We start from the raw sequence: 21,100 nt of genomic DNA on the forward strand, positions 1-21,100 counted from the left end.
CCGTTTGCTTCCCTAAGCATCGCTATCGGGATATCCTGGTGTGTTATCTGTAGAGTCATAACTGACTCTTTAAGGAGGCTAAGTTTGGAGACCATCTTGTATTTTCTAGGCACCCTCTCATTTTTGCTAGAAATAATTCCAAGACTGATGGTAGTTCTACAGCATTGATTAAGTGTATTTGAGACACATACCAACATCCAATACTATGTGTACTACAGATTATGTTGTTTTAGTAATCATAGCCATAATTTTCTTATTTAGAACAGTCCTTCCAGGCGATATTAAAGAAAAAAAAATGAATGGCAAATTGAATGTAGTTGATTTCTCTTAGGGGGCAAAAAAAACAACCCTAAATGGATCCAATGTTTATGTGTGAACATGATTTCTGTATTTGCAGGGAAAATGAGTAGCATAGAGGGATTTCTTAATTCTGTTTGGTCTTTTTGCTATGCAACCCTTACAGACAAAGGCTGCTTCTCTTCTTTTCACAGTGCATGAGAACAAGCTGAGGACCTATGACTGACTGTATTCTTGGAGGTTAGAATCAATGGCCACAAAATTGATTTGTTTTGGTGGCAACAAGGACGTATTTTTGATCTGGCTATTATATTCATCTTTCCCAGTTTTAATACTTAAGCTGATTTCTTCCTCCCCACAATGAGCGTTTTCTTTGGCGGACATTATTGGTTTGACTTCCCACGGAGAGGTTGTTGATGCTTTTTTTTTCTTCTTTTGCAAATCATCAGTTTTGTTTGTTCGTCTTCACGGTTGAAAAGTCCTTTATCTCCATCGGGGCATCGGATCGATCCAGCCAGTTTGTCCTCTGAGCCATTATTTCTTCCTCTAACAGAACAATTCATTGCCTTTACTCCAAGTTTCATCCCTGCTTGGTCCCTGCTCCTAGAGGTAAATTCAGATGTTGAGTTGTGACTTGCCAGCGTGTTTTCCTCCTCGTCCTCCCCCCCCCCCCCCATCCTCCTTCCAGTCAGATGCATGATGCCCATTGAAGAGCATGACCCCTCGCCTCCCACCCCCTCCTTCCCAGCTCCATTCTGCACTTGGCCGGTATCAGCCCAGGTTCTTGCACTTTTCTGTCAGGGTGCCTTTTGAGATGCCGCCTCATCCGTAACAGACTCAGTTCTTTTTGTTGCCCTTGTGCCCCTCTCTCCCCCTCTCCCCCTCTCCCCCTCTCTTCCTGTCTCTGCTACCACCTCCCCTTTTAACCCCTTCTCTCTTTTACTCACACACACAAACATGCACACATACCCTTTCTCTCTCCCTCCCTCTTTCTACCCCTCTCTATAAATTTCTCTATCTTCTATCTCTTTCCCACTGTCTCTCACTGCCAATCTGCAGCTTGAGAATAGAACCAAGTTGGCTTTTGTGCCTGTGTGTTTTGGTAGATAGCATGGCTAGTATAGCAGTAGCTGGTTCTACATGGTTACCCAGGTCTTTTCTCTCCCCCATTCAAACCTCACCGCCAGGCCTTGTCTCTCTCTCATATCACTCATTCTTCGCCTCCCTGACAAATAGCTGAGGGAGGGAGAAAAAAAAAAAAAAAGACTATTGAGAGAAAATACATTGGGTCCATACTGGATAGCTAATCATCTTGTATTGTTTGTGGGTAGATGTGAAAGCCGTAAGATGGGAGATGCTGCCAGTCAGGGATGGTTGATGGTGCTTCCTCCGGAGTCTGCGTTTTCAAGTCCGTCTCTCCGGACTCTTGTTTGGCAGAATCGCTGTCATACCGCTTCCCTCCATTAACAGATACAAATTGTAGGGTGTGGACCAACTCGGGCGTGACTCGCATGATTAGTTTAATTGATTTTAGGGGTTTTTTTCCCCTTTTTTTCAACATAGAGAGGTAGAGAGAGAAAGAGGTATCACTCAAAAAAAGAAAAGAGAGTGAGAGAAATTTCTGCTCTGTGGCTTCAATTTCTGTGCTCGCCTTGCCACATTTCTTATCCTTAATTTTTGCACAAAGGGTGTAATTGGCTTTTTCTGCAATTCTGAAATGTCAGCTTTGGCAGTGCTAATTCCCTTTTTTTATCCTCTTTCTTTTTTTTTTCTTTTTTTTTTTTTTCATGTGTATCCCTGGCAAAATTTGGTAATGGCCACGCTTTGAGTTGAATCTTTGTTCAGTCATTTTGTGGGTGATTTTTTTTTTTTCAATATTCCCAGCTTGTTTTCTTATGCCCTCATTTTCTCTGTGTATCTCTGAAAGTTGTTGTTCAAATCTTTATCTCTAGTTCCTCGGTGCATTTGTTCAAGCATGTACACCCACCAGAGGGTGTTTCACAATTGAAACTTTGACTTTGTTTCATTGATATGATTAGCATAATGTGTATACACACACGAGAAGAAAAAAAAATGAGACAAACAACAATGTGTACTGTTTTACAAATGCCTTGGAAGTGAGTACATGGCATTATTACAAAACCTAATGTTTTAGATTTCACTTCTTTCTGCATATTGGTGCATGTGTGATGAAAGTCCTATTCATAGATGGCGAAGGCATTTATGAACTTGTTGAAACAGAGATGAATATGAAAATGTTTTTGTGAAACTCGCATTTCACAATTTTAAGACATGTATGACTGTGTTTGGACTTTGAACCAATATTGTTTACACAGAACCAGCCTTGATCAGATGTAATATGTAATGTCTTCATGTATACCATTGAAAATTATTAATTCTTACCTGTACCCTCTTGTGTTCCCCCGTAACTCAGTTTGCGGAGAAGCCAAGTGTGGTGTCATGCACCAAGAAGTACAAGATCATTTCGTGTCGCGGGTTAAACTCACTCTATGCCCTGCCACCAGAGTCTTAACATGGGCACAAAACAATCTTTTGTGTGTCTGCCCTGTAGGCTGCTCAGCAGTGCAAGACAGTGGCATAAACACGCCGTGTTCTAGAAGATCAAGGATAAAAATGGCCTTGGATTTCATGCCACAGAAATTCTTGTGAAAGGAGCACCTTTATTATACTATCTGTCTTCCATGTCCTTTGAAAGCAAAATAGTTTCTGCCTGGCTGTCTTCTCGCATGGTTGAGGTATGCACTCTTTATTCCAAGTATATAAGGACAGTAGCCAAACTCAGTTGAGAGGCCCATTTCAAGGGTTTCATCTTCTATTACGATATCAATCTTTTATTAGATTGTACGAAGGTTTTTTTTTCCTCTCCCTCTTTTGTTATCATGTGAAAAACAAGAATTTTTACTGAAGACCAAGCTTATATCATTGTTCCCCTCCATCTACCAGAGTCAAAATCCAAGTTCAGGTTGTTGATTACTGGTTAGATTAACCAGACCTGCTTCATGGGGCGTAGCATGGTAGAAATTAAGGAAATTGATACATACCTGGTATACTCTAGGGTATGACAAGATCAGAACTCCAGGAGAAAAAATGTTCCATTTTTTTCCATCATTTTATTGCAATTATAAGTCATGATAAACTGCATTTCATTAATGCTGATATCACTTTGCAAGGCTCTATCTTTCAGCTCATGCACTTCATTGTTCATTTTGTTCTTTGCATTATCACAGTGTGGTTCTTTATTACTATAACAGTAATAGTGGTATATTTGTGATGATGAATGGGAAAATCTTTTGATTTTGCTATGCTGTCCATATCAGAAGAAATTGTACTCAACAGCAAGATAAAAAAGGATGACATGAAATTTGACTTCATAAACATGGAAAGTTTGAAAGTTGTCAAAATCAGTGTTGATATATAAGTAAGAAGTTAGACTCCACTTTCAATAAAGTCCTGATTTACCCTTCCTAACCCACCCCCTTGTTTTGTTAACCATGAAGGGCAGAAGAAAAACCCTGTTTAAAAGAGGAATTAATTGGAGAACCATTAAATTGCATGTTGATATAAAGTAATGCTTCTTAGACCTCTCTCCGGATGTGGTTTTTAAGGATTCTCTTCCTTCAATATGTTCTGTGACTTTGTTGAAAGCCCAGATTAGTATACCACATTTTAAGTGGTCTGCAAAGAAGATAGATCCCTGGTGGCCAAGCCACTTAGAGATTTGCCGTTTTATCAAACCACAAATGGTTTGTAATGTACTGAACAATGCAGTCTTGGCTTCAAGTATCAGCAAACCATCTTTGAAGACAAAAAAAAAAAAAGAAAGACACTTTTAATTTCCCTTAACCCACTATCTCCTGCACTCGATAACATCCACCCTGACGCCAACCCACCTGCGGAAGGCCAAGCTCATGTTCTTCTTCACACGCTACCCAAGCTCCGCCTTGCTCCGGCAGCACTTTCCCGACGTGAAATTCAACAGGCACAACACGTCGCAGATCATCAAGTGGTTCAGCAACTTCCGTGAGTTCTACTACATCCAGATGGAGAAGTTCGCCCGGCAGGCGGCCAGCGATAACGTGGAGGAGGTAGAGGACCTGAAAGTCTCAAGGGACTCCGAGCTCTACCGCGCCCTCAACCTCCACTACAACAAGAGCAACGAGTTCACAGTAAGTGCAGCCTCCAATTTGTTAATGTCCTTTACACGTTTAATAATGCATATGCATCGGGAGAATAGAAAGCAAACAAACTAACTGCCTGAAATTATTTCTGAGTAAAATGTATTTATCGTTGCATTACTGGTAATTATAGTATAGATTTTTGGGGAGAACAGAGATATACTGCAAAATTATAGTTTGCTTGTGTCAAGACAAGACTTGCAAACATTTTAATAATAACACATTTTAAAGCAAGCATAGAAAGGAATATCACTGTCTGACCAAAATTTGACCAACAGATCAATGCATCTGAAAAGTGGTCAGTCTACTTCCTGTTTCCTTGTCTGTACCATCATTTTGTAGCAAAGATAGTTTTGGGCGTGTTTTTTTGCTTCAGTTTCATTTGCCTGTTTGATTGAAATTTGCATAATCAAGCATAGATGATGAACTGAGCCATTTTCCCCCTTAAAAAAACAAAACAAAACAAAAAACAAAAAAAACTGCCTTTGCCACACTCAAAATAAAGGCCAGCTTTCTGCAGTGAAGATAACAAACTTTTGAGTGAGGATACGTTATTTAAAGAAAGTATAATACAGATGAATATAGCTTGATAAAAGACAGCAGAGCATTATTTGGCATGCAGGCTTAATAGAAGGCTATTTCATATAGTATGCATGGTTTGAGTTTCTGTCACATGTTCAGTTCTACTTATCACAGTCTGTATTAACCAGACAGAGTTAAAACAACATTTATAGAACCTGTTCTAGGACCTGAAAGAAAACAATATTTCACATAGAACAGAAATACTTGAGGGCATGCAAAATGTGGTCTTCACATTTTTTCTGTGTTGTGCCTATTTGATTGTTGATTTTCACTGCTTTTGCTTGTTGGCACAAGTGCCTGTTTACTTAAGTACATGTGACACACAGTAGCTTTATGCAACAACTTTTGATGAAATTTATTTTAATGAATGGAACTCTCTCACTTTTGCCAAGTTACCAATAAGTTACTTGGCAAACTCGCTTCCCATATGCGTGTGTATTTAATATTGATAAAACGCAGAGTGTGAGGTATATCCAGTCTTTATAATTTGATTTTGTTGATAACATGAATTAAAGATTTTACATGATTTCTAGATGTCTGCCTGTGATACTACACAAAAACTCAGCTACTTATCTGCAAAACAAGAATCACTTCACATATTTTGTGGCTCAATATGTTGAGACATAGACATAGGTGTAGCTATTGATGTAGATATAAGATGCAGCATAGAGACATAGGCGTCTAGATGTGAATGTATGAATAGGACTAGAAATAAAAACAGATATATAAACAAAATAAACATTATATGCCTATTCATATGAATGTATTTATCAAAATGAAAGCTGTCAAAAGCATATAGAGCAGTTCAGCAATGTGAATCTCAACTAAGCTGCTATGATTGATCCATTAACAATATTATGTATCCAGTAATTAGTGCAAAATTTCAGTCAGTGGTAAAGAATAAAGTGAGCATAAATACTCTGGATGTATGCACAGTAAGAGATCATGGATCTATTGTCATCTAATTTGTTTAGATAAGGGTTATCAGATTTCAGGAGGTAGGTAGGTGGGGGGGGAGGCAAAATATTCAGACAAAAAGATAGTGGGGATGTTTAACTCTTTCAGACTCAATGACATTACCAATCACAGATAGATGTAAACATACATTTAGGATGAATATTTTCCAGTCGGTATTTACTCGAGGTGCAGTCAAACCCAAAAGAAGAATCTTGTTTTTCTGCCACACTGTTTACAAGAGATGAAGGAGAATGGTAATGGTTTATTCAAGTAATGATGCCACACTGCTAGCTAGCAGGAAGTTGTTAGTAATGGAAATGGCTAAAACCATTTTGGGGTGTTTTTCACTCGGCCTTCTAGGCGTAAACCACATATTTGCATTGAATTGACCATGGTCATGCTTGATAGTCTGCGCAAATTTTTTGAATGCTTTGGCATTGTGAGGGAAACGATTTTGAGAGCAATGTAGGTTTTTGGTAGGTTTTTTTTTTTTTTAATGAGAATCAGCAGTGAAATATGTTTGTGTTTGCCATGAAAGATAGCACGTAATGGTCTAATGATAAAGATCCTGCATGTCTTTCAATCTGACTAAAATCTGAGTGCCTGGTGGTAGTTCTGTATGTATTCCCTGATAGTGAAGAGAAAAAGATTCTTATATGCTTTATTATCAATATCAAGCAAGATGCACATAAAGTATTTTAGTGTTTAGTGTTAAGTGTTTAGAGTTTTTCTTTTTATTAGTAACTCATTTTGTCAAATCTATGTCACACATGAATTGTGGCATTTGATGTGTATATCTCTTGTGCATGTTTTTGTAGGATCTTATTTCTTCCTGTAAAAATAGGTCAAGTATTTGCGCTTCTCTCGCTTTCATACTTTAACTTTTATCAAGACTCACTGTTATACCAGTCAGTGTAATATATTCATGACTAGACATACTCCTGTACATGAGTTCATCCAAATGTGAAAATGGTGTAGTTTACATTAAATGCCTGTACTAATGAACTGAAAGTCAAGACTGAATAGTGAACATTATCACTACACAAAGCATACAGAGTATATATATTTCCCAGAGTTGCAAATTTCGGGGGCATTCGAGATACGCTTCCTTCCAAAAAAATTTTGTTTTTAGTCAGTTATGAATGTGTGTGGAGTTGTTTGTTGTTGATGTACCTGTGACAAGACCCAGCCATGACAATGACCTGGCTTGCTATACAACTGGCAGGCAGTCGCAAGATACAGATTTAAGTCTGATTCAAAGGGAGTACAGAGCTGAATTGACCTTACTGTCAACTTTGAATGCTATTGTGATTAATCTGCGCAGTCCATGAAAAAAAAAATATGACAAGTATATGTCAATTTGCTGTAAGAAGGTTATTTTGTTGTTTATCATTCTTCTCCTTCGCCAACATACTTGAAGTTAGGCCAAAAAAGTTTTTTCATTTGGTTTGTTTTTTTATACCAAGTTCATTCAGAAAATTGTATTTCAGTGTAATATCTGCTTGTTTGGTATCTCCCATCATTTGAAGGTGAACTAATCATCCAAGATTACTCTTGCTTTTACTTGTTACATAGAACCAAAGTATAGACATATTGAAAAGGTAATTATGGAAGTTTATCCTTCATAACAAAATGTCAAGGCAGGCTGACTTCACTTTCATGTCTGTGCAATCAATTTGTGGATCAAAAGTTAATGCATGCTCTTTGTTTTGTTTAGAAAAAAAAGAAAGGGAAGTGTTGTTTAATACTTAGTATCTCTTAGCCTTGCTCGTCTTTTCTTTCTCCATATCAGTCTTGAATCCTGAATCGCGAAGGGAAGGAAGGTATTTACCAGGCATTTCCCCTTGCTTGCTTGCTTGAGCAACAAGAGTGCACTGCACTATCCACAGAAGAGGGGTTAAACACTCTTTTGCCATGGGGTGCTGTCGGGGGGCACTGTGTGTAGCTTTGGTGATCAGTGGGACATTGTTTTATCGTGCCCTGTATGTCCTGACAGCTGACGACTCATACCCAATCCTAATCAGATTTTGATGGGAATGTACTTTAACACAATTTTTAACATTAAGGGCTACACATATTGAAGTGAAAATATACTCCGTCCCACGTAAAATCCGCCAGTGATGCGTGTGCTAATTTGCTGAGCTTGCATCAAAAAGTAATTCATCAGCTATTACTAGAAGATTTGATATGATTGAAGTTGCTGCATATCGCTGCAACATGTCCAAAATGGACATTAGTGGAGTATTCCTGAATGATTCTTTCTCCCTTTCTTGCGTCTGTATGGGTAACCTAAAAAGCAAATACACGTAATTATGCTGTTATCTTCATGCACTGTCAGACTCGTGTAGAGAGTGAAGGAAAAAAAAGAAGAGGGTAAACACAACCCCACCAACACACCCCAGCCAGGTATAGATCTGACATGATAATCTAACTATCGACAAAGTACAGTGACATTTCATTCAAACGAGCCTTCTCATAGAGACTTTGATGAATCTCATTACATTATCCTACTTTTCTGACCTCAACAATGCTGGAAGCAGCTCACCCTTTGTTTCCTTGTAAGGGTCTAGATGATTTTGATATTGAAATTGTGTGGCTTTTCTTTCTTCCTTTTGTGACTTTATCATTTTCATCATACTTTTGGTTTTACTCCTGAAGAGAGAGCATCAGGAGAAAAGGCCATGATGTGAGAGTCTGTGTATTGCAGCTGTATGAGTATATGTGATGTTCACATGTGAGAGGGAAGAAAGGAAAAGGATAGAGACTTTTACCCAATTGCGTGCGATTTACAAGGCCACTACACCTTGTGCTGTTAAAGAGTTACAAGATAAATCCCAAGAATAGTCAGTGTCTCTTCCTTTCTGGGCTTTTTTTTTTTCCTAAACTAGTGTCTTGCATCAATGGCTAGAAATAGACCGTGGACGAACAAGTCGTATGTCAGTAAAAGGAAGATGCTTGTTTGGTCGTACGCACAATGTCAGTTTACTCATTCATTACAGCAATATTTCCTGGATCCCTTTCTGTGCGGCCTTCCTGTGCTGAATGGAAAAACTGGGAAGAATTGGATGAATTTTAGCTGTTGAAAAAGTCCCAGCCTTAATGATGAAATGAGTGTGATTGACGTATGCAAGATTCCACAGGTCATTTGTGGAGGAGATTACTGGCTAATGTGCATCGTCAATTCTCCATTTCAAAGTCTCATTGCAGTGGTCTTGATTGATAGATTTAGTGTGGCATTTCTAATTATCAAAGCATTAGTCTGCCAGGAATTTTGTTATTTGTAGAGCTTTCTAAACTTGCCATCGGGCTAAATAGAATGATGCCCTTCCGGTGTAAAATTTTCATCATCTTAGCCAAAATACACGCTGATAAATTGTTCAAGTCCAACGCAGAATCACAACAAATGAACTAACAGAGATCTGTAGAACAGACATAGATTTTCACCTTTTTGATTTGGATTTGTTGATACTGGAATGTTCTATATGGCTTGATATATCCCATGATGCACGGGGGGGGGGGGGGGGTTAGAAACGTCACACTGTAGAAATGTCGTCACACTGTCATTGTGCCTTCCAACTGTCCTCATTGTGGTTGGGCCCCCATAGATGGATTAAGGTGAAGGAACAGGCTGTCCCCTTGCCTTGAACCAAAAGCTCAGAATATGTCAGAGGCCGCCTGTCAAGAAATAGCCACTGAGGGGTTTCAGACTTCCTGAAGAGATCTTGCCTGAAGTGCGCGTCTGGACAGCATTTCTAATTGTGTGAACAGATACTGGGCTTTCAAACACTTCCTCACTGACCACTAATTACTAATGACATTACATCCAACAACTGTCCCAAACTTTATGGCCTTTCAATCAAAATTCAAGATCATGGCACGCACCATGGTGGAGAAGACTGTAGGGTCAAGCTGAACTCCTCCCCTCCTCAGTCTTGTTTTCTGATGGAGCAAAATCGCATGCAGAATCTGGCACAGTTCAATTTGAAAAGCACATTTGGATCCTCATTAGCCGAACATTATAACAGAAATAGGTTATGGAAAAGTGTGATTCAAGTTTGCTGTAAGAATTAAACAAATCTTTATCTGACATTTAAAAAAAAAAAGAAGAATGTTTTCAAACAAGATATTCGTAAGTAAGAAACCTCTCACTCTCACCACTGGACTGGATCGGTATGGCCGGTCAGAGATAGGAAAGGGGGGAGGGAGGGCAACAAAGGTTTTCAAACTGTCCTCCCTGTTCGCTGAGTCACAATCTTGTTTTATCCTCAAAAACTTGTCAGAGGTGACAGAACCTTTTTGGAAGATTCTCTGCACACAATTGACCCAGTGGATCTACAGTCACACATGCCATGGAACAACTGATATTCACTACTTCCCATTCACATAGGCTCTAATGAATTCCCCGAGCACTGTAAAATTAATATTTTGAGGAAATATGACTAGTTGACAATGCAGTAAAAGATATCTTACAAAAAACAAAAGCATGTCTTATCTTATTTTCACACAAGATGAGCACAAGGTCACCTCCTCCCCCCAAAAAACAAACAAACAAACAAACAAATAATGAATTAGAATTCAGTTTATTTATGAATGAAAGAACTACTGTAGAAACAAGATATTTTTGCACATGAGATTTTGGGGAATTGGAGCTAACAGCCTTTTTTACATCATAAATTTTTTGCGAATTGCCATTGGCATAGTGTAGACAAGAACTTTCATGTGCACTTTAATTTTGGAATCTTGGCCCTCAAGAAATTCACGAAATTAAACTGCACGCGAGCATTTATGGTTTTACAGTAAGCTGGATATACATCAACTGTAAACCAATATATGATATAATGTGATTAAAGGAGGAGATATTTAGGAAATCATCTCCAAGTTTGCCAATGAAACATTCATTTCAGACATGTGCTGCTCAGCTTCTGAAGGAGCCGCGCTGATATAAGATGATGAGTAACAGGAAATTCAATAGTGCAAAGAAAGAGAGTGAAGGAGCGAGCAAGGAACCCCCTTGCACCTCACGCACCTTCGTCCCCATGGCAACGAATGTCGCTGGATGGGGAAGATGACTGCTGCGGTGGAACAAGAGTATTAAAGCAATTAAAGTCTTCTTGAACTGGCCTTGACAATAGCTGGCCTGAAATCTTTTCTTACCATCCTCCACACGCAAACTCTGCTAGCCTTGGTCTTTGCTTGCCCCCCCCCCCCCTTCCCATCTTACCTGGGTGGTTTTTTTTTTACTCAAGCTCAAGTCTTTTTTAAGGTGTTCAGTGATCTTCCTCCGGCCTCTCTCTTTGATGAGGGTTTGGAGTCCTCCCTCCCAGTCACTCCTCAATGCAGATAATTGGAGGTGGCATAAGTTTGCCACAGAGGTGATTGCTGAGGACTTGGCCGGGTACCCAAACCCAGTTAAGGTGTTAGGGGCATTGTATGTCTCACAGGTTATGATTGAATTTGCCGTGGTAAACCAGCTGCTATTGTCGCCCCTCCCCCCTCGACCCAACATCTGATTTTCGAATTTGTCCATGGCACCTTTGGCCAGAACCATTGGGGCGGTTGTCGTGTCAGCCCTCCCCATCACTCAGGGATTCTTGCACCTTGGAGCCGACGCTTGGTTCACCGGTACTTTTCTTATGAGAATACCATCCCTCTCGTCTTTCTCACTGAAAAGTGGTGGGAGGGGAGGCGTGTGATTCATGCCAGTTGCTCGTACACCTCTGCAAGATGGGGGCTCATTTTGGCATACCTCTCCCGCTACCTTTCATTATCTTCCCAGACGATGAGACATGACAGATTTCTCTTTGGTATAATTTTGGTGTCCGGCTCCGTTGGGCTGATGCTCAAACAAGGCTCAAATCCTGGCTTCTCCATTGTGTGGAGAATTGTCTCACAATATTCATCAGGAGCTAACACGTTTCAGTTTATCAAAAGAGATGGATGAGGGTGTGGTGGAAAGCAGGAGCAAGATGACAACAGAAGATTACTCACAGATATTCACACTCATGAATATTCATGATGATTCAGATACCACAAGCCACAGCCTAGAACTCCCCCCCCCCCCCCCACTCTCCGAGTTTGAGACCTTCATCATGTGGCTTGCATTGTGATTCTTTTTTTCTCAGTTTATTCCCAACTCCACCCCTCACATTCCCGTTGTTATGAGACTGGAGGAGTGGAATAGGGGTCTGTAATTGATATAGCACAAGGCTTGGAAGGAAGCTGAGGTTCAAAGTACTTTCTGGTGATGGATGTAATCAATGTGTCTAACTCTCGAAAAATGTTTCACATGAAGCAGACTTTGCCGTCCATTCACGAAGTTAGAGGGAGTCGTTGCTCATCATAGTGTCAGCGCTCTTATTAATATTCATTCTCCGCTGGATCACGCAGAATTCGGCTGAATTCAGTACACTCCTTTACCGCATATCACCGAGGGAGGTCATGTGTTTAGTCTGTCTTTGTTTCTGTACTTTGTGACTGTGGATCGCCATTTTACTCTTTGATTTCAGTTCATGGATGAAAGCTGTATGTAAGGACAAGCTGTCATGCCAAATGTTCTAGATAGATAGATAGATAGATAGATAGATAGATAGATAGATAGATAGATAGATAGATAGATAGATAGATTGATAGATTATGTTTACATTGAACTTGTTGCTGTATTCCGGAAGAAACAATCCATGGGGGGGGGGGGGGGAGAATCTCTCAAGTCTCAACAGGTCGCCATCTAATACTTTGCCTGGATCACGTCGAGAAGATATTCTGCAAAAACATATCCCTCAAAGTTCATTCAACAAGTAGAGGGGAAAAAATGAAATGAGATTGGGAGCCACACAAATGCATTAATTGAGACCTGAGGCTAGTTTCATTCACGCATTGCTGAAAGTCAACATTAAAATCAATTTCATCCAGTTTAGAAGAAATTAGCATCTCGCCAGCAGCTACTTCAGTTAATTTGCAGATCCCCCTGTGCACTTCCAAGTTACTGACTAATGCACTAATTGAGAGACACATCATAAAAAAGCAATTACACCGGCCCCACCATCCTGCCATTTAAAGGTTTCAAAACTATATTGCAATTTGATTGCACTTCTTGCAATCCCGGAGAAAAAATCCTCAGCATTGGTGCTTAATGTCACAATATCTTCGCATGGCGTGCTACAAAAATTAGGGATGCTTTTCATCTGGGGTCCGCTCAGGGCGACACCCCCCATGCCCGTGAAAGCTGCATTTATTAATGAAAAATGGGAGTGATTAAGGAGAAAGTGGTAGTGTGGCTTGGGATGATCCAAGGGAGCTTACACAGAATTCAAGGTAGGTATAAGGCCTTAATTGAGTTGGTAGTCCTCCACTAGTATGCCCCGCATTTGTACTTTTTTCTCACTATCTCTACACTTATTGCTACAATTGAGTGAAGAAATGCAACAGGTTCCTATCCTTCAGACGGATGCTGTTGTTTTTGTTATGTTTGTGGTTGCTTAGGAAGCAACTTACACCTTTTTTTTTTTCAGCGCTTGATGTCCAATAAACACGTTTGTGGGCTAAGTGCATCAGGAGCCGAGCTGAGAAGACCAGTGGTAGCTGACTTAATGCTCAAGGATTACCAGGGGAAAGAATACAGCCACTCTGCCTCACCAGGGTTGTTTTTCTTGAGGCTGATTTAGGAGAAAATGACATCTGAAAGAGGGGGAGGAAAATTACACTTTTGTATGCCAATAAGGGAATCCTTGACGGACGATTAGGAGATAAACAGTTGGACAATGACGCGCAAAATTGCTGGCTGGCTGCAGCGGTATTTGGGACGGAAATGGCATGGCACGAATCAGATGGGTTTCCATTTCGGCGTGGTGTCGTTTCGTTTAGCGCATCTTTAAGAGACGTAAGGGCAGTCTAATTGGATGACATGACTGGAGATTTTCTCTTGTCACTCACACCCTGACTCCTTTCTAGCACGCCCTGTTTGTATCATCCTCTCAAATTAATTCCTCTTGTAAAAGACTCATTTGGTAGACTACTCAGTTCCCTACTCCTGTCAGGAACTCTCATTATTCTAGGTTCACAGCACTTTTTCTGCTCCCACTCCCTCCCCCTCTTTTCCTCTCTCCCCCTCTCTCTGTCTGTCTCTCCCCATCTTTCCTCCTCTCCCACTTTCTGTTTGTATCTCTCCACATCTTCCCTCATCTTTCCCCACTCAGTCTTCATCTCTCTTTTCATCCAACCTCCACCGTCTCATCCCCAGCTCCGTAAGCCATGGGTCATGCGAAGTGAGAATCCCTCTCTTCTCGATTCCAGTCATCCATGCCCAGCTTCCTTCACACTTCCTCTGCCAACCTTAACCACCAACCTTCTTGGTCTTTGCAGATTTTGAGTTTCTCTTTCCATCTCTTCCTCTTGCTCTCTTTCACTCTCTCGCTCTCTCGCTCTCTTCCTTTTGGACTGGCGTAGCCGTTGGCAGTGACCGTGAACCGTTAACAGTGCATTGCTACAACTGTAGCATTGTTTTGATTCCTGAGGCTCTAGTCCTGTCAACACATCATTGACTTTGTAGACTTTGTGGTTAAGTGATTACCAGTGCACTTTTTTCTACTTCTTCCTTCTCACGATTCCTTTTTTTTTCTCTTCTTCCTTTGAATGCTGTTTAAATATCATATCCATACCTCAACTCTCTCGTTTTTCTTTCCCTTTCTTTATGTTGGTGATGAAAGACCTTGTAGTCTCCTGCAAGCACTAGGAAGGAACTGTATCAAAAGCTACATTTTGACATCATCTGCTTAGTCTTGGTAATGGGCTCAACTTCCGGTCTGAAGTCTGTTTCAGTTTTCTTATGCTGATATCTGTGGAGTCTTGGCAAGGCCGTACGTGTGCCTGCCGCGTGATCAGCCAGAAAATTTTGACTCATGGCTGATGTAAAAGACTGACATCCGCAGTGCACCAGTCTTGTTAGAAGTCACTGCCTTGTAAGTGACACGGCTAGATCCCAGTTACACCACGCTGAAATCTTGAAATGCAAGAGTACTTCACTATCAATACAATGATGCCAGCTTGTAAGTTCCAAGTTGTGGCCAGTTTCATTTGTAATACAGTCGACCTCTTCTCTATCATTGAATTCATCATTCATTTTATCCCCAAAAATCTATTCAGATGAATTTGGAGGGGAAGTGGTTTTAAACCCAGCAAGATGTGGTTTGCTTGGCTTGGATGAGTCCATAAAGCCATCTGTAGTCTTTAACCCTCTCTCCTGCTCAAGCTATCCCTTGTCTTTCCTCTTCTTCTTCTCTCTTCTTATCTTTCTACTCTTGGAACTTGATTTGATGTCAGAATCTCTGCTTCACAATACAAGGTTAAGCTGATTAAGGGCGAGGAGCAGCATTTGCACAGCATAAAATTGCAGTCGGTCTAACGGCAGATGATGTGGAAAGAACATTGAAATCTTGCCAGAGTTCTAAATTCAATGTAAATCTCTGGCCATATACCACATCATGCTGCCAATCTGCAGTTTATCCAGCGAGAGAATTTGATTTTTAGCTATTATGTCAGGATTATTAGAAAGTATCAAGTGCTGGTTAAAGACCAAGGTCTCGACTAGCCTTACATCAAGTCACTGCTGAAGCTTCTGCCCTTTTTGGACTGGTTGGTTTGTAGCTTCGACAGTGACTAATTGTGCTAGCATTGAATTCTTCAACTCTGAAATATACACTTCATACGTCAGACAGAAAGTGTGAATTGAGCAAATTGCCAGTGATAGTCCAATAATAAAAAAGCAGGGATGCGAGAAGCGAGAGAGGAGGAAAATATCCCGGAAGAAAGCTGTTATTACTCCTAATCAAAATGAACTCCCCCCCCCCCCCCCCCCCCCCCCGCCACGTAACCATGTCCCATACTTTATCCACCGCACTCTTCCCGATGATACCCACTGATTGAATCTAATTGGCCTGTGTTGATTTTTGATGAGTGACCATGCTGGGAATCACTGATCAGCATTGAAAGGAAGATTTCTAGTTAGTCATGTGACCAGAGACGAAAGGGGATGAGAGTGGAGTGATATTATGCCAAACAGCAAAGAGTATTATTCCATCTTTCTTTGTTTCTTTTTTTTCTCTTGCTCAACTTCAATAGGTGAATGATTGTACAGATATGACCGGAGCTGTGTCAAAACTCGGAACTCATCAGTCTAATATATCATATTAGTTGTTACTAAATGAGCGAACAACAGGAATAATAACAACAGTATCTTTGACCATATGATGGTGGTTTTCTGCACAAATGCCTCATTATAGATGACACAGAAGTCTTCATTTATTCAATACAAAGTTCTCTGTAACATGAAATATTCTGTGTGACAAAAAAATTGGCCATTAAGACATAACACATGATCAAAGGATAAAAACGGATGTTTCTGGCATCAGCAATCAGAGTTCTGCTATGTGCTGAAAATTACTGGTAATCAGATATATTTAGAGAAATCAGGACTGCTCTGTTTCTGCAGTGCTCAGAGAGACACATGAATGTCTCTCTTGTTTTGTTTGTTTTTATAAGCCATGTAAACAATGTGAACAGTCATTCAAAGCCAAGGCGAGCTACACACTGTGTATGTGTGTGTGTCTCTCTCTGTATGCGTGTATGTCTTCTATGATGGATATAAAAGCATAATTTGCTTTTTTTGATGGAAAAATATCCTTCATGTATAATTGGAAGGATGTCAGGTAGCTATCAGTCGTGATGATATTTGCAGATGAGCAAACACCTGCTTCAAGTCAATCAGTGTGTATTCATCTTCAGATTATTTTCTTGGCTTAGGGACTGGCTTGTGACACTGAATATATCAAAATCAGTTATTTGTTTCCCAGTAAACATTCCGTGCAGGTTATCGTGCCAGCGAGGGCAAGAGCATTTGTGACTCTACTGCGGTGTGGCTAAACTAGTTTGCCAAAAGAAAAACTGTAATAACAACAACCCACATGAATGATAAGAAATGTCTGTACAATTGAATGTATGAGGTAGAATGAAAACTGAGAAGAAGCATGGCATGTATAGTGATGCCCTGAAACAAAACGGCCAAAATGATCACGAATCAGTCAGCATTCTCTGACTAGTCAAGATAAATACCTAAACTAGCGCATGTCTGGCTAGTAACAGACATAGTTATCCAGAAATTTGATCATGGTCAGATCAACCAGTTTCATTACTATATTGCATTAACATATGATTGAAATATTCATGCAAGTAGACATGGATATAATATTTCATCTAGCAGTGCAGAGGATAGACATAGATATGTAACATCTAGTTGCTTCTTTTTTCCAAAAATCCGTGGGTATCAGTCGGTATTTGAGTAATTATTGGAAGTATGTGACTCTGTGGAATTATGTTGTGTATACAGTTTATATGTGTACTGACAGCTGAAGTTAATAAAAAAAATCCACCTGTTAAAAGGATTTGCAATAGAAATTGTGTCGAGTGAGTGAAATGAGAAGACATTTCTTAATAGTTGAATGCATGTGATACAAGGTTTATCATTTCATTCTTCTTTATAATGTCATAGTTGCAGCATGGCACACTCTTGTCTTTCAGCTCTACCTCCTGAAAGGATATAAAACCTTGAGATAAGGGAGAGATACAGTGTATATATGCGCAATGCAGTTGTGTTAACCCCTTTGATAGATTTTCTGAGATGGAATATATACCTTAATCATGGCACTGCATAGTACAGAACAAAGCCCTACCAAAAATCTAGACCCTTCTTTCTCTGCATCAAGAGTATCATTACAGGATGAGATTCCCAAATGTCACCTGACCACCTTCCCCCATCTTATTCTTCCAGGTACCAGAGAGCTTCCTGCACGTCTCCACGACGACGCTGCGCGAGTTCTTCACCGCAATCAAGTCCGGGAAGGACACAGAGCCATCGTGGAAGAAGACCATCTACAAGGTGATCAGCAAACTGGATGAGCCATTGCCACCGTTCTTCAAGAATCCCAACTGTCTCGACCTTCTCCCGCTCTGAGGTGTGTCATAATCCAACGATGCTGCAATAACTCCAGGGGTTGGGGAGGGGACTCATAGTATTGAAAGTTGGATTCAGGAGATGATGAGGAAAAAAGAAAAAAAAAGTCTGAATTTCCCATCCGGGTTTCGTACGCCATGGAACCGTGCAAGAATGTAGGAGTAAGGAGAAAAATGTTCATGTGAACATTTCATGCTCAAAATAATGTATTTTTTAAAAAATATGTGCGTTGTACAAAGGTTGTATACTTCAGAGAGTCCATCAAAAATGGCTGAGATCCAGTGGACTAGATGGTTGTCTCTCCTTTGCCTCATTGGGAAGTGGCATTCCTCCACAACCCTTCTCCTTCTTCCTCTCTATAGTCAGATGCGTAGATTAGCGTGTCGAGTGGCAAGAAGCGAACTCTCAAGTCTTTCATGTTTCCTCCAATAAATCTTGTGTGCACTATTTCCTTCCTTTGCGAACCAGCACTTTTTGTACTATCCAAACACCCATCCTTGCAGCAATACCACCAGACTTCATATTATTCTCATGTGAGTTTCCGTGTTCTTTACGACCAATGTAACTTGCTAAGATTTTATCAGACTGACACTGTAGCTTCATAATTTTCTCAGTGTTTATTCTAAGTGCAAAACTCTTTTTTTCAACTGTCACTCCATTTCCAGCATGGGTTTGAATAGTTTCATTTTTTTTTATCACTACATGGCATTAAAAATTATTGTGGACATGTGAAAAAAAAAATTAAAAAAAGTTCTCAGCTGGGATTTTGTTGTTGGTTTTTTTTTTTCAGTGATTTTTCCTTGCCCAATATTACAAGAGTTTTATTATAAATAAGGAGCTTGCTCCTCATACTTTTTATCTTTTTTTTTTTTGGCAGTTTAAGAGAGCAATACAAGTGTGATGTAGTGTATGTGGGACAATGCTTTCATCTTGTTTTTCTTCATCTGACTGACCAAGCAATAAGCAGATAATCACAGGTTTTATGGTAGATGTACCTAATCCCTGGTGTTGTATGTAATCATTTTTTTTTACATGTCCTCTATAACTGCTTCTTTAGAAGAAGTTTCGTTTCCTTTTTTTTTTCTTCTACTCCCAGCACAATACCCCTATCATGTCAAACTGTTAGCAGTTGTACTTATCAAGGCTGAGACATGCTTGATGAAGCACTATGCTGATAGCGAGCATCATGGCTTGTTTAGTGAATGTATGCTCACCTGTGTGAATATGTGCCATAATTTCAGTGGATACAATCATTAAGACTTGTACTACCTGTATAGACTATCTGTTGTCACAGATTTATTCTTCTAAGGATTGCTGTTTATTAATTGTCTAGAATTTGGGGGAGTGATTTTCTGCTTTGACGTGTGCATATTTTTCCTTCTTTTTTTTCTTTTTTTTTGGTCACATTGATGCCAAATTGATTTTCATATCAATGAAGAACCAAGGACAGAGATTGACAGATTGAAGTTGAAGCGTGATAATTTCTTCGGGCCAATACATGTCAGGCCAAACAGAAGTGTGGAACAATGCAATGGTAGCATGGTGAGCAGATCACAATGAAATACTGCCTTGGTTTTATCCCTTACCAGCCAAGTAGGGAGTGGTCATATACGTTGACAACAATTAAATGGCCTATCCAACACCAGACAGTGATAGATTGTCAATGTCTTTGGTGTTGGATCAAGTCCTTCAAGTATACGGTGCACCGATTTAGAAGATGACCAAAAAAAGAACAAAACAAGGCAAAACAAAGGAAGATAAACACATGGGCCCTGTCAGAAAATATAATTCATCTTGGCCCCTGAGACCAGCTGAGAGAGGGTATGTCTGACCTTTGTGGCGTGTTGACTATGCTCTCCTTAAAACCATGAAGACAAACATGCCACCAGACTGTCTGTGTGGAACCCACTCGATGCTGCTTTCGTGCATGCTGGCAAGTTCTGAGACTCTTGCCCTGCACCCACTGTACCCCACCATCCTTCAGATCTTCCTCACTTCGACCCTCGCTTCTGCTACCTCCCTTCTTGGGGCATTCTCGCTTCTATTGGTCCCAAATATCCACCTTTGTCGACTTCATTTTCTCAATTGTAACTTGGGTTTTCCTGCGTGCACTGTGTATGATGTGAAGTTTGATTTTGCCGTCTGTAGCTACGCATGCAGTTGTTCATCACATTTTGATGTACATTATATGCTCTTAAAAGGTGACATGTCTTTCCTTTATATTGACTCATGTATCTTTCTAGTTGTAGATATGAATCAATTGAGTCTGAGAATTTTCTGATTATGTTGACAAATAGGCTGACATCAAAGGCCTCCGGTAAAGTAAGTTTTGTATTTTCATATGTCATCTTTGTAACTGAAATTCTGACAACACACTATTAACACTGACCAGTTTGATACATCTGCTATACACTCATGAAGTTACAAGTATGGATAAATAATGATTGAATATTTAAAGATATGAGCAAATTATGTGAAATATGGACGTAGTGTGATAAAGTTTTATGACAGCCAAGCCATGGCTAAGGTTTGTTGTTCAACTCTGGTATGAAATACGGGATTAATTTCACAAAAAATTAAGTCTACAAAGTGTGCTCATGTCTCAAGATGTGATGGTCCATTACTAAGACTTTACAATGCAGGATGTTACGAGGTCAACAGTATCTTCAGAGCAATATCAAAAGTTTGACTGGATTAGCCATGCGACGTATACACGACTGTAATTAGGTTATAATCTTTTCACTCGTCAGCTTGCACTGCATACGCACAACATCTGCAAGATGTCTTTTCTGGCTTCAGTGGAACACTCAACACCACAGCGCTAGTCACTCAAACTTTTCATTCACTACTCAATGTCATTACCATATGCTGCAGAAATGCTTGTTTGTGCCAAAAACGTGAAAGTTTGAAGCAGATTTTTTTTTTTAACTTGATGTAATGTCTGCCAAGGTGCAGGGATACTTCTTGGCCAGAAACCACAAAGTCAGAGCACTTAGGGACAAATATCAAAAGTGCAAATACAGTACAGTGATTTTTTTTTTTTGTCATTTCAGAATGCAATAAAAGG

At 39.9% G+C, this 21,100-nt stretch overlaps 1 protein-coding gene across 1 annotated transcript in view; it reads left to right on the top strand.

Moving 5' to 3' along the window:
* Positions 1 to 18,082, top strand: part of LOC140226147 (prospero homeobox protein 1-like) — a 59,187-nt gene extending 41,105 nt beyond the window's left edge. The window contains exons 4-5 of the mRNA XM_072306640.1: positions 4,179 to 4,484; positions 17,851 to 18,082. Coding sequence (XP_072162741.1) covers positions 4,179 to 4,484; positions 17,851 to 18,033 — 489 coding nt within the window. The 3' untranslated portion in view covers positions 18,034 to 18,082. The remainder of the gene's footprint in view (positions 1 to 4,178; positions 4,485 to 17,850) is intronic.
* Positions 18,083 to 21,100: the final 3,018 nt, after the last annotated feature.

The sequence above is a fragment of the Diadema setosum genome, chromosome 1, assembly GCF_964275005.1.
Source record: "Diadema setosum chromosome 1, eeDiaSeto1, whole genome shotgun sequence".
Lineage (NCBI taxonomy): Eukaryota > Metazoa > Echinodermata > Echinoidea > Diadematoida > Diadematidae > Diadema > Diadema setosum.